Raw genomic sequence first — 14,018 nt, forward strand, 5'->3', positions numbered from 1 at the left:
CATATGGCTGCCGAGAAAACCATGTGAGCTCTGTGCGGTTTGCGCGGCACACAGAACTGGCGCAATGTATTAACCTATTGTTTCCACTAGGCTAATTTTACACGGGAGGAATAACTGAAGCAAGTCCTATTTTAATTCGCAAGAATAGGACTTGCAACGTGTGGTGTCTCGCACGGCACCCGAATATTGTGTCTTTGTGTTGCGAGTTGCACCCGAATCTGGGGCGCAACTCTCTATGGGCCGCGTAAATATGGCCTGATACAGCAGCTTAGCCTCATTCAAATGTGTCAGGCACAGGGGTGTAACTATAGAGGATGCAGGGGATGCGGTTGCACCCGGGCCCAGGAGCCTTAGGGGGCCCATAAGGCCTCTCCTCTCCATATAGGGAGCCCAGTACTATGAGTAAAGCATTGTAGTTGGTGGCCCTGTTACAGGTTTTGCATTGGGGCCCAGGAGCTTCAAGTTACGCCTCTGGTCAGGCATATACATGTATATGTATACTTCACAAGAACGGGATGAGCCTAAAGCTCTGCAGCAGCAGTATATACCCTTTCAGGTGTCTCCAGGTGCATGCTGTATATTAATATCAAGCCACTTAGTGCAAATAGGTTTCTTTGGAAGTGTTTTCTAAGGCTACATTCACACACATTTTCCAAAGCAAAAAGATCAGCACCAAATAGTGCAGATTTTTTCACTGCGGAAAGTCTATACCAAATCGGCTTTGTGTGAACATGCCTTCAAGCCGTCCATATAGGTGTTGGTCACACTTCCGATTAGTCGACGCGCTCTCTCTCTCCTGACCCACTCACACACATTCACACTTGGCTTGGATAAGCTTGCATGCTTTCTGAATAGGAAAAATCAGCTACCAGACACTAGCGGCTTATCTCCCCTGAGAACAAAGGGATTGGGCGGTTAAATGCAACTTTTTGATCCTTCTCTCTTCTGACATTTGCCATCAGCAGAGCCGGGAAACCGCTATACACATTAGATGATAGTCCGGTCCCGCTGCAGTCGGTAGGTTCAGTCTATTTTGTATGACCAGCTGGTTGGATGACCATCCTAAAGCCAAGTACATGATGTGGTGGTCTTCGTTCTGTAGCATCCACAGGTTGCACTAGACGAATACTCAAGTTCCTATTAATTTATGACTATGCTTTATATACAAAGTGCTACCTTGATTCATCGCTGACCGCTATGTTCTTGAACTTGTAAGTGTTTTTATTGTGAGTTTTGCTTCCCGTCGCTGCACTTTACAGCAAGTGATTCTGGCAGGATATCCGTATTTACGCTCAGATAGAAGTGGGGTTTCTTTCTTTAGTTCCTGCCAGAGCAGGAAACTCCACATAAGAAATGTTGTCGCTTTTATTAACAGGCGTTCTTCTTTCATGTGAAAATAAAACTTGACACGTTTGCCGAAGGTTCATGAGAAGCTCCCATTTCAGTACAATTTTCGGTAATTGCTCCCTTCATAAGAGCTCCAGTAATAAGCTTGGGGGGCTGCAGGGAGTTGCAGAACATTGAGATTAATGGCTGCCTGCTGAAGGGTATCTAGAGCAGCTGCGGGGAATATCCCAGGGCCAAGCAGATTATCTGCACACTACTGGTGCTAAAGGGAATATTATATTAGAGAATTACTAATTACACCTTGCAATTCCCTAATATATTCTTCTTCAAAGGAGGCATCTGCAGTGAAAGAAGTAAATCTGGTTGCTATTTGACACGCATTTTAGATAATGTACAGAAGAGATGGACCATATTTTTTCTTTATACCCTAGTTAGGTGATGTGGCCCTGTACAGCCACAGTTCCTTTATAACAGGGCCAATTTGCGGTCCCCCTTTGAAGGGGTAGTCCGGGCTTTTTGAACTGGTGACTTATTCTCTGGATAGGCTATTAGGAGTTGATTGACAGGGTCCGATGCTCAGGACTCCCATCCGCTGACTATTCGGCTGGCAGTCAATGCAGTGGGCCATCCGTTCACTGACCATCCAGCGTACAGTTAGTTCAGTGGGCTTGACATCATCATTGGTTGTTACGGTAGAATGTGAGAGCATTGGCTTCACTTCCATTGAAATCAATAGGCGCGCTGTACTTCTCTTACACTTCCTGCTTCTATTAAGGTTGGGATGTTGGTGGGAGCAAAGTAGGCACACCCACTTCCTGCCGTGACCACGGATGACGATGTCCGGCCCACTGAACTGACAGTGGACTGGATAATCAGTTGATGGACGGGGTCCTGAGCGTCGTACCCCCGTCGATCAACAACTAGGATAGGTCATTAGTGGAAAAGCCCAGAATACCCCTTTTAAAGAGGGTGTCATTGTCCATTGGTAGACTATTGAAGGCCTATCCTTAGGAAAGGTCATCAATAGTATATCAGCGGGCATCTGCCACCCAGGATCCCTGCCGATCAGTTATTTTTTGGGTCACTGTGCTTGCGCACCGAGCTATTTTTTGGGTCACTGTGCTTGCGCACTGAGCTGATTTTTGCGGGGAGCGGACAGCTTCGTTCCCACTGCAGTGGCGAGGCTTGGTATTACAGGCAAAGTTTCCATCAAAGTAAATTGCTAGGATCCGTCTGGTTTCCTACGGATAGGTCAGCAATAGTTTATAACTCGACTGTCTAAGATATAGACCGAAGACATTATATAGCTGACTGTGGGCACCTACTTCTCTGTCTTGGCCCTGGCTGAACATAATGGAGGCAGGTTATGATGGATTCTACACCAAAAGTTTAATGTTAAAGTTACAAATCTTGTTGCAAGCCCCACATGGTGAAAAAGTTTTCGACTTCTGTTGTTTTTACGTCACGCTCTGCACTAGCCAGAAAAAAGGGTCTGGTCTTGTCAGAAGGGGTGTGGCCACACCAGACTGATAGTTTTATGTTTAATTTATGTTAGAAACTAGCGTAAATTATACCAGAAATCTACGCCAGATCCTAGCTGGCGTAGATTTGCGTTAACGCGCAGAGAAGCTGAGATTTGCCTAATATATGTAGAGGCGTGCGCTTCTTCATGTATAGGCACGTCATCTACGAACAGAAATTATACTTTATACTAAGACTGGCGTTCGAAATGCCAGTCTCAGTAAATTTCCCCCAATATGTTTGTCTACTGAAGTTGCGGTTTCCATTATGCCAGGTTGACTTCCACTTCTCGGTGTCTGGTCTACATACAATGGGGCACATTTACTAATGGTAAACAATGCGTAGATAGTAAATCTGTTGGATTTTAGGATGGCCTAGTCTAAAGGCCCATTTATACTGGACGATTATCGATAAAAATTTGCTAATCGGCGATCGTATAATCAGTGCGTGTAAATGGGCACGGGGCACCCGCATTTCAGGCACTTTTTGCTGATCGTTAAAATCAAGCTCACTTGATTTTAAGGATCACTTTTATCAGTCATTCTCCAGTGCTGATAGCATTGTTTCCCCTTGGAGAACAAAGGGTCTGAGTGCAGATAATAGCCTGGGGCTATGCGCCTGAGTTCAGAGAAGGCTTCATTTACATACATAATTGGTATTTAAGCAGCTGAGTAACTACTTGAATACCAATTATTATTTTTGCAAAATAATCGCTCAAAGCTGTCGCTCAAACTGACATTTGAGCGATTAACTGCTCGAGTGAATAGGCCTTAAAGTCCCATTTAGACACAATGATTATCGCTCAAAATTCGCTCAAAAGCCACTATGAGGGTCATTATTACTATACAATCTTACAATTACAACCAGCCCTTTAAAGGCAACCATAATGCTGATGTGGCCCTCGGTGAAAATGAGTTTGACATCCCTACTGTACTGTAATGCAAATATGTTTTATATAATTCTACACTGGGTACGTGAACCCAAAAAGGGCGCGAAACAGGCAAGAGAGGTGCAATATGTATAGTAGTGTATGACTGTCACGATATGACCTGTCTGAAGCTTTTAATGGAGTTTGAAGTCCATTATGTTCTTTATTGTTTATCTGGTTGAAAGAAGAAGTTTATGACTTAGAAGACGTCAAGTGATGCTCTGCGTTGAGTCAACATCTAGCGGGAGTCTGTAGGCCGGACTTCCAGTATGCTGTGACAGTAGACAGATGCCAAATACATGGTTGGTCAATGAGTAACACTTTACAATCCGTACTTGTGCCTAGTCATTATTTAGACTAGTCCTCCAGTCTGTACCGTGACTCACATCAGCGTCTTACTGGTATTGATGATGCAGATTGATTGGTTTGTGCTGCCGCTTCCCAGCTCTTCTCTTCACACCATTCACTTATTGTATCCTTCATTATGCTTTAATTTAGGCCGGATTCACATAAGCGTATTTGAGAGAGAGAGAGAGAGAGAGAGAGAGAGAGAGAGACAGAGACACGCACCCGAAAATGCTCGAGTCTCCCATTGTAGTCAATCGGGGTCGTTACTCGAGTAGATATAATATAGATAGATATAGTCCAGCCTGCCCGCTCAATGGGTACTCTGATGGCAGATGTCCTGGGTCTGACATATTACGGCATATTCCATTCTCTTTCTTCAAACCCCCCCCCCCGTTCGGCGCGAGACAACCCCGATGCAGGGGTTAAAAAAGAACACCGCACAGCGCTTACCTGAATCCCCGCGCTCCGGTGACTTCTTACTTACCGGTTGAAGATGGCCGCCGGGATCTTCTACCTCCGTGGACCGCAGCTCTTCTGTGCGGTCCATTGCCGATTCCAGCCTCCTGATTGGCTGGAATCGGCACGTGACGGGGCGGAGCTACACGGAGCCCCATTGAGAAGAGAAGAAGACCCGGACTGCGCAAGCGCGTCTACTTTGGCCATTAGACGGCGAAAATTAGACGGCAACCATGGAGACGAGGACGCCAGCAACGGAGCAGGTAAGTGAATAACTTTTGATAACTTCTGTATGGCTCATAATTAATGCACAATGTACATTACAAAGTGCATTAATATGGCCATACAGAAGTGTATAGACCCACTTGCTTTCGCGGGACAACCCCTTTAACATATTCTGTGCCACATTTTATTTGATCTTTCAATCGTTTTTCAAGGGGTTTTCTAGGCATTTACTATTGATGACCTATCCTCAAGATATCACAAGGATAGGTCATCAATAGTAAATGCCTGGAAATGCCCTTGCCCAATGACCATGAGCGGGTTTGATTTATGGAATGAGCGCGGGTGAATTAAGCCATAGCAAAGCTATGGTAAAGGTACCATGCGGCTGGAAGAGATCTCTGGTGAACTCCGCCTCCATTCACTGAACGACTGGCGCTCCTGTTTGAAAGCACTGGAACGATAGTTGTTGGGACGGCTGTTGGGTGCTTATGTACCCGACAGTCGTCGCCTTGTGTAAAGGTAGCTGTCAACCGAAAGCACATTCAGATAGCAGTTATTCCTCTGGACTATCAAGTATGTGTTTACATCCGTAGGGAACGGGGAATGAGCTGCTGCCTGACTTTTTTGGCAGTAGCTTACCTCTCATGGGAACAAAGGATCAGTATATTGAATTCCCCCAACATCTGCCATTGGGGGAGAATTAGGAGACACCTATGTATTTTAGATATTCAGTCAGTTCCACCAAAATCGGCACGTTTGGCCAACTTTGATTTAATTTGTACAGTCAGCTTTAAAGGCCTCATGTCCATGGGGAAAAGCAGGCCCGCCGCGGATTCTTCATGCAGAATCCCACAGTGGGTCCTTCCTTCCCCGCAGACATGAGGCCTAAAAATAAGAATTATTTACCTGTCTGGACGCTGCGGATCTGCCCTCTGTCGCGGCCGGATCTTCTTTCTTCGGCCCGGCAGCTTTTTTTTTGAACTCCTGCTCTTCCACGCCGGAGAGCAGGAATTCAGCTGCGGGTGTGCCGCGGATCTGGACTGCTTCCATAGGCTTCAATAGAAGCCTGCGGGAGCCGTCCCCGTGGGAGACCCGCACTAAAATGGAGCATGCTGCGTTTTTTTCCCCGCACACGCAATCCGTGCCTCAAGGGAAAATGACATCCGCAGGTATTTACTTACCTGCGGGTGTCCAATGCATCCCTATAGGGCACGGATCATGCGTGCGGGTGATCCGCTGCGGATCTGTCCCCGTGGACATGAGGCCTTAATGGGGCGTTCTACAAAGAATAGTATGTATATTTAAATGAAACACCAAATTATGAACACACTTTCTCAAACTCATTTAAGGGGTCTTACTAACACAACACAATCTCTGTTCACATACCCTATTTGCAGGTTGTGACAGAAGTTAGATATAGGGTGATCAGCATTTCGCCCAAGACCAAAAGCATTTGTGTTTGATGGCACTATCAAAGTGCTAACGAACACTTTTCCGTGAGTGAGTGCGTTACATGCTTCAGCCCTGATAACATAACTGTGACGTCATCACAGGTCCTTCATCCTGGCTACGATCTCACCTCAGCGAGCAGCTGAATCACCAGAGCTCTGATCTCCGCCCCTGATCACATGACGGTGACGTCATCACAGGGCCTTCAATATTTTGACCAACTCCCACCATCATCACAGGTCCTTCCATGAGTTACATGTGATGATATAATTCACTAAATTATAAGTGGCGCTTAAAAAACATTGGTACTATAAATAATACTAATAACTAGTCCCTTCAAAAGATCCAGCAGCAAACCATATTTAGCTCCACAGTATTGCGCCACCTGGTGTACAAAGTGTATAGCATTATGCACGTCCACCTCATGAACTCAGTGCTGGAGGACACACATGCTCAGTCACTCTCCTCCCAGCCAAGTCTCTGCAGAGTAGCCAATAGAAAGTTTTGTTGTTTTTTTTTACACTAGAAACACTGAAAATCCTAATAATAGCTGTTTTAAAGTCATTTCTGGGCTTTTGGTTGAAAATGATTCATGGAATAACTGTGGATTCCAATATGATTTCAGTGAAAGGTGCTAATTATTCCTAAAATCCACAATAGGTCATGCGGTAGAAAATCCACCACACGTCCTAAAAATGTTCTTTTTTTCACGGCATGTAAATAAGAGTTGTAAAATCCCGTTCACATACATTGTGGTATCCTGACCCATGGATGTGGCTTCTTGTCCTCCTGCTCTTTGCACTACATCAGCATTATACATCCAGAATTCCGTTGTTGATTCCGCTGGATGGGATGGATTCCAACTCCTGCTATGTATAGTCGCTCTTGGTGTAAACTTCTTGCTACCCCCTGCATGCAGCAGATTAGTGGTGCTCTTCTAAGGTGCAGGAAAGGAAAGTTGAGATGACTGGTTACTCCATGCGTGGTTCTAATGCTATCATACTCCCCCACTTATCTGTGTTTTCGTATGATTACAAGTTCAGGAAACAGGAACTACTGCGGCACCCAGTTACTATTATCTCGGTCGGTTACACACAAGATCGTTTGTAGGGCAACTGAATCATTTCACAGTGAACAGACTATTATGTAAATGAAGAAATAGTATATTGGCAATGGAAAGTCTTCTAAAGAGTAATTCTTTATTAATGCAGGATGGGATGCTGAAAAAGAGACTTATTTCACTTTATTTTAACGTGTCATATAATGTTTGTTCCTTAAATGGTTATTCAACACTTTCCAATCCAGTTTTGGATTCAGGGTTTCCTAAGTTTTTCTCTTTTTGCTGTTATACAACAGTGCCATCTGCTGGCTAAAGCCAGTGTGTGTGCGCCAGAGAGACTTCGACACTGGAGTGGCTGGCAATAGACGGTAAGAATACCCCGTCAGTCGTCTTCTGACATTGGAGCTGTACAAGCTTCAATCAGAATGTAGTAAGACGTCAGACAGTGGATGGGAAAGGGTTAACAAATGTTAATAATGTGTACAAGTGGTTAAAGGGCTTGACCAATTGGCGCCCAATTTTTTTATTTAAAGATAGCATCAAATCCCTTAGGGTGCCTTCACACTGGTGGGAAAATCGTGCGAGATTTGTGTGTTGCAAGACGCACAAATATGAAAACCCTTCTTTTAAATGGGTTCATTCAGATTAGCGTTGTTTTCCTGCATAGCACCGATATTGAAAGTAATGGGAGAACTCCGCAATCCTCTGCTGCAGCTGGGGGATTCCTTTATCCCCGCTGGCTTGACGTGAAAATGCCTCGCATCCATAGGTTTCACATGGATGGCGAGGGCGATGTCAGCTCTTAGAGCTCCTTCACAATGGTGATCGCGATATCGCCGCACGACTATCATGGCAAAATCGCAGAGACTTTTGAGCGTTAGCGATGCTTTTTCTTGTGAAAAAGTGTGCATCGCTGCCGCCAGCGATTTTCTCGCGCAATATCGTGCAGAAGTCAATAGGAGTTTCTAAAGTTAAAAATGTATTGCATCACAGGAAAATCGCAAGTTCGTGCATTGTGATGTGACATAAAGGAGGCTCCATAGGGAAACCTGGGCTAGAAAAAAATCGCAAAAGCAGAAAGATAAGACAAGGTGCGATTTCTTTTTTTTTTTTTTTTTCAAGTCTCCTTATGACTTGAACTTGCAATCACCTGATTGTTTATACCATATACTACGCAACTTCAGTATTGCAGTATATGGTATTTCTGCTGGCATTCTACTATGACAGGCCTGTGTCCTGTCTCAATAGACCCATTGACTTGTTTGGTAGACTTTCCTAGATTTTTCTTTTTTTTTTTTTTTTAAAAGGCCACATCGCATGAGTGAAAATATGGCAAATGGGAATGAAACCATTGAAAAAGCATTGGTTTCATAATTCCGTGTCTTCGTTCGCTCGCGCATTGCTCGAAAATTGCATGTTTTTTTTTTGTACTACATTTAACAAATAAAATCTGTTTGAAAAAAGATATGTTTTTTTTGTTTGTTTTTTATTACAATTATGGGAAACGTTTTTGGTTGTGTTTTTTTTTACTTTTAATATCCTTTACTTTTTACAAATATTTTTTAACTCCTTTTTCCTTTTTATTTATTTTTTTAAAGTCTCCTTATGACTTGAACTTGCAATCACCTGAGTGTTTATAGCATATACTGCGCTACTTCAGTATTGCAGTATATGGTATTTCTGCTGGCATTCTACTATGACAGGCCTGTGTCCTGTCTCAAAAGACCCATTCATGTTTTGACAAAAAATAACACTGTAGACTGTGCTATTTTCCCATCCAAAAAAACTTAAAGCTAACAGAATCGAAGCAAACAGAAGCCTTTCCTTCTGCTTTCCATTTGTTTAAAAACCCCATTGAAGTCAACGGGAAAAAAAAAACGACTCAGTTTTTCCCTTTTCTAAATTCAGTCTCGCTCCTCCAAAAATGGAGCAGAGCGGCGGAAACCCTGAACTGAACCTAACGCAGATGTAAAGGTAGTCTTTAGAGATGAGCGAGCACCCAAATGCTCGGGTCCGCGTTATTCGAGTCGAGGTTTTCGTAAAATTCGAGAGCTCTACTCGAGTAACGAACCCCATTGACTACAATGGGAGACTCAAGCATTTTTGTATGTGGAACGCTGGGTGCCGAGCTTTTTTTTTTTTTTCTTGGTTCATGTTCTCTCCTTCTATCCTTCTCTCTCGTTTGTTCTCTCTCTCTCTCTCTCCCTCCCTTCTCCTTCCTGCCAGACCAAAAATTTTCAAAAGGCGCGCGCTGCGGTGGGGAGGGGCCAAAACACGCACGTCATAGCAGGGAGGAGCCAAAAGCTGGGCGGGGTCGAACACGATTTTATGCTCGTTCGAGAAACGAATGAGCATCAAGCTCAACCGAGTACATTTGATTAACTCTAGTAGTCTTAGACTCTGTGCTCAGTGGGACATATGCAGGTTTAAAAAAAAAAAATAAAATACAGATTGTTACAGAAAATAATAATTAAAAAAAAAAAAAAAATCACCCCAAATTCTTTGAAAATATATTAAACACAAAAATATGTTTTATATAATACGTCATTTTCTGATGACACATTCCCTTTAAAAAGTCTCCCCGGAGTGTCTCCTTAAGAATATTATAGAACCGATCATTCCAGTAGTACAAAAGGATATAAATTCACATATACATTTCTATAGTGGGTCCGTGGACATCTGATGCCGTGATGCATTATGGATGTGGTTCCAGTTGTATAAGAAAGCATATAATAGGTATCGGCACAGTGTAACGGATTAGCAGCCCTTAAGAGTGTATGTAAGAAGTGCGATGTATGCATGGCCTTGTATATGACTGTGCCGCTGAATGGCACCCTTATGCCCCGGGAGAAGTGGGTATGCACTGGTCTTGCATATGTATTAGGGTATTTAAACTCGCCGTCAATCAGGCTTTGATCATATAGTCATGGGGTTTTACATTTACATTGATTTAGTTGTGGCGATACATCTGCTATGGTAATCTCATATTTGTATTCTATAGTTGTGCTGATCTTTTCATGGGGTTGATGGGTATTTACATTGGCTTGTCATTTACCTACATTCTGTGCTTTTGTTTGCAGGAGATATTACCCAGAAGGGCTATGAGAAGAAAAGGGCAAAACTCCTGGCTCCTTATATCCCTCAGACCCAAGGTAAGGTTAGAATTCACTTTTAGTATCATGTATACAAATCACTCCGTCCCTGACAGTCACATTTAGAGCATCATTTTATTTATTATCGACTAGTAGTCGAGTATTTCATGTGAACCGCAACTGAAAAGTCATGCAAGATCCTTACTACCGTATTTTTCGCCTTATAAGACGCACCGGTCTATAAGACGCACCCCCGTTTTAGAGCTGGAAAATAGGGGGGGGAAATGTATTACTCACCTCCCCCGGCGTTCTGCGACGCTGCTGCAGGCTGTCGCTCCCTCCTGGTCCTCGGCAGAGCATTGCTTTCTGGATGCAGGGCTTGAAATCCCCACCTCCAGAAAGCTAATACTGTGATTGGCTAAAACACGCCGTCAGCCAATCACAGCCATTCAATGACGACATGAGGCGGGGATTTCAAGCCCCGCGTACAGAAAGCAATGCTCTGCCGGGGACCAGGAGGAAGCGACAGCCTGCCGCAGCGCCGCAGAATGCCGGGGGAGGTGAGTAATGATTTTTTTTTTTGACAGGAGGAGAGAAATCTTCTAACTGATTGCACATTTGTGCGTGCGATCGCGAATTTAACGCGCAATCGCGCTAAATAAATCGCGTCCGCGCGTTAAATTCGCGATCGTGCTAAAAATGGCGATCGAAACAAATTTTCGGCACATTCGCTTTATAAGACGCAGGAACTTTTCCCCTCCGCTTTGGAGGCAGAAAAAGTGTGCCTTATAAAGCGAAAAATACGGTATATTGCATGCTTGCGGTTTGTCTCTGCCTGTGTTGCATCGAGTTGTTTCATATATAGTAAACTGCCATAGGACATCAAATAAGTTCCTTCTGTAAATTTCTCCTTTCACTTCTCCTTGAAGGAATTTTCCAGGCATTTTTATTGATGACCTATCCTCGGGATCAGTATCAGTTGGGGGTGGTCCAACACTCGGCACCCTACTGATCACTCCTTTGCATGCCGGAAAGGGCTCCATATACTGTGTAGGAAGCCCAACCTTGTAGTGTAGCTTTAGCCCCACTGGAAACATTGGGCCACCTCATGTACGACTGCAACCTTTGCATACCATATATCTATAGATAGAGATATAGATAACATATATGAAGGGATTGTCCAGCTACCGTAAAACATGTCCCCTTTAATGCCCACTGTGCTAAAATAAGCAAAGGAGCAGTACTTACCTGTTCTCTGCCGCCATGATCCAGCACTGCAGCACCGCCATAATCCTAGTGTTTGCTGCTGCTGTCGTCAGCAAAAGTCAGCTGATTGCACCTGCCAGTCACAGGCTACAGTATCCCTGTTCCAAACTCCTGGCATCATGGCAATCAGGATGTGAGCATAGCACACACTAAGGTAGGCATGATATCCAGTAACTAGACAACCCCTTTAAAGGCTATGGACACCTATTAGGGGGCAATTTTTCACTTGAAGGGGCACTAACATTTTTCAGACAACTTATGCTCATCTGCTAGCTCTTGTTTGTCTCATCATTTCTGTAATATATTTGTATTAAAGACTTTCTTGCTTTAAGACTGTATATTTTGAGTGGCTACCGCTAGGGGGGGTCTCCCTTTCAGGGTCTCTGCAATGCGCTCTCTGGCCTTGGGTATAAAGCTTCTATAGTAACAAGGACAGAGGGAAGTAGCTATCTCCACAGGCAGCACTGTGATAGCGATTTCCACAATCTCTGCTTCTCCTGCTGTTACAGCTCCTGTGTAAATGTGTGTGTGTGTGGCCGCTTGTGTGTGCGTGCACACACATTATAGTGGGTTTTCTAAATTTGGCAAGAATGTCTAAGTGCCTGATTGTCCTGGGAAAGCAGAGGGGGGAGCATTCAGATAATGCCTTCCTGCTGATTAGACCAGAGACAATACAGCGCAGTATGGGAAATAAGGGCAAGGAAGTCAGGACAGTGAACTGCTGTCAGAATGCTAGGTTTGCTACATGCCCCAAGAAGATTGCAAACAGCAGAGCAAGATGGGGAAGACCACCTGAAAATTAGAACTTGCAAACAGCAGCAAATAAGGAGAATTTGATGTATTTTAGAAAACTTGTTGAAAACTCCGGTACGCTTTAAATGCATGTATTTTGTGCTGATGATCATTTTCGCAGTATTAGTTTCATTTAAAAAATTTGCACTGTTTGTCTTTTGCAGCTGATAAAAAATGCAGGACGTTGAATGTTAATCATTCCATCTAAAACTACCTTTAGGGTGAAGCCACACGAACGTATATCGGCTCGGTTTTCACACCGAGCTGATATACGTCGTCCTCGTGTGCAGGGGGGGGGGGGAGGCTGGAAGAGCCAGGAGCAGGAACTGAGCTCCCGCCCCCCTCTCTGCCTCCTCTCCGCCCCTCTGCACTATTTGCAATAGGAAGAGGTGGGGGCGGAGCTAAGTTCAGAGAATTAGCCCCGCCCCTGTCCCACCTCTCTCCATTGCAAATAGTGCAGAGGGGCGGAGAGGAGGCAGAGAGGGCGGCGGGAGCTCAGTTCCTGCTCCTGGCTCTTCCAGCCTCCCCCCCCCCCCTGCACACGAGGACAACGTATATCGGCTCGGCGTGAAAACCGAGCCGATATACGTTCGTGTGGCTTCACCCTTAGACTGCAGCGTCTATATACAGTGATATGTAGAAACTGCAGAAGGCAAACGGTGCAAAATGTTTAATGAAAGCCTATTGCAAAAACGATTGTGAACTCAAAATACATGCATTTAAATGCAAAACATTTTTTGCCCCCAAGGGTGACCATAGCCTTTAAGCCCCTAAAAATTCACACAGTGAAGTCACTGCACAGGAATAATTTGTACAATTTTATATAATTTGGTAACGCATAACAACATTTTAACAATAAACACGGTTATGTCACCGTGCAGAAACAATAGACAGTGATGTCACAGTACAGGGTTAGTAAACACGACGACATCACAGATAATGCGCACAGCCATATCACAAAATGCTGATGTCAAAGGGGTTATTGCAAACAGTGATGTAATAGTAATCATGGTCATAGCGTATCAGAGATGATGCCACACAAGTATAGCAAATGGTGATGTTCCAGTACACGGCACTGTGAAGTCATAGGAAAGGGTTATTGCACAGAGTAGGGTTGCTGCGCAGAGTGATGTCACTGCTAAAGTGATGTTACAATGCAGAAATAATACACTCTGGAATCCCCTTAGGATGTGGGCTGCTGGTGAGTCTTCTCAGGCCCCGGGGCCCAAGTAGAACCGTAACCTCTGTGCCCTCTACGTGACGTTCTTGATGTTGCATGGGAGGAAAGCCTGACACATTATTCTTTCACCCTTGAGCTCAGCACTCCTGGGGCGCTCTTCCGTAGGATTCCCATAGATCTTCGGGTCTAAAAGGAGAGTTTGCATGCTGAATTAACAAATTGCTACTTAAAGTATTTTTAGCTTTAGAATTGCCCTTCCCTTCCATAGTTCAGCTTTTTCATTATAACAAACTTTGGAATACAGCCAGTAGCAAGAGTACAGATCCTCTACTGAAGCTGTTAACCCTTAAACGG

General features: G+C 44.2%; 1 protein-coding gene across 2 annotated transcripts in view; it reads left to right on the forward strand.

Annotated features, from left to right (window-relative positions):
* DIP2B (disco interacting protein 2 homolog B) overlaps positions 1–14,018 on the forward strand; it is a 203,316-nt gene that overhangs the window by 77,557 nt on the left and 111,741 nt on the right. For both annotated transcript variants that reach the window (XM_066584343.1, XM_066584344.1), the window contains exon 2: positions 10,415–10,486. In XM_066584343.1, the coding sequence (XP_066440440.1) occupies positions 10,415–10,486 (72 nt within the window). The remainder of the gene's footprint in view (positions 1–10,414; positions 10,487–14,018) is intronic.

The sequence above is a fragment of the Eleutherodactylus coqui genome, chromosome 1, assembly GCF_035609145.1.
Source record: "Eleutherodactylus coqui strain aEleCoq1 chromosome 1, aEleCoq1.hap1, whole genome shotgun sequence".
Lineage (NCBI taxonomy): Eukaryota > Metazoa > Chordata > Amphibia > Anura > Eleutherodactylidae > Eleutherodactylus > Eleutherodactylus coqui.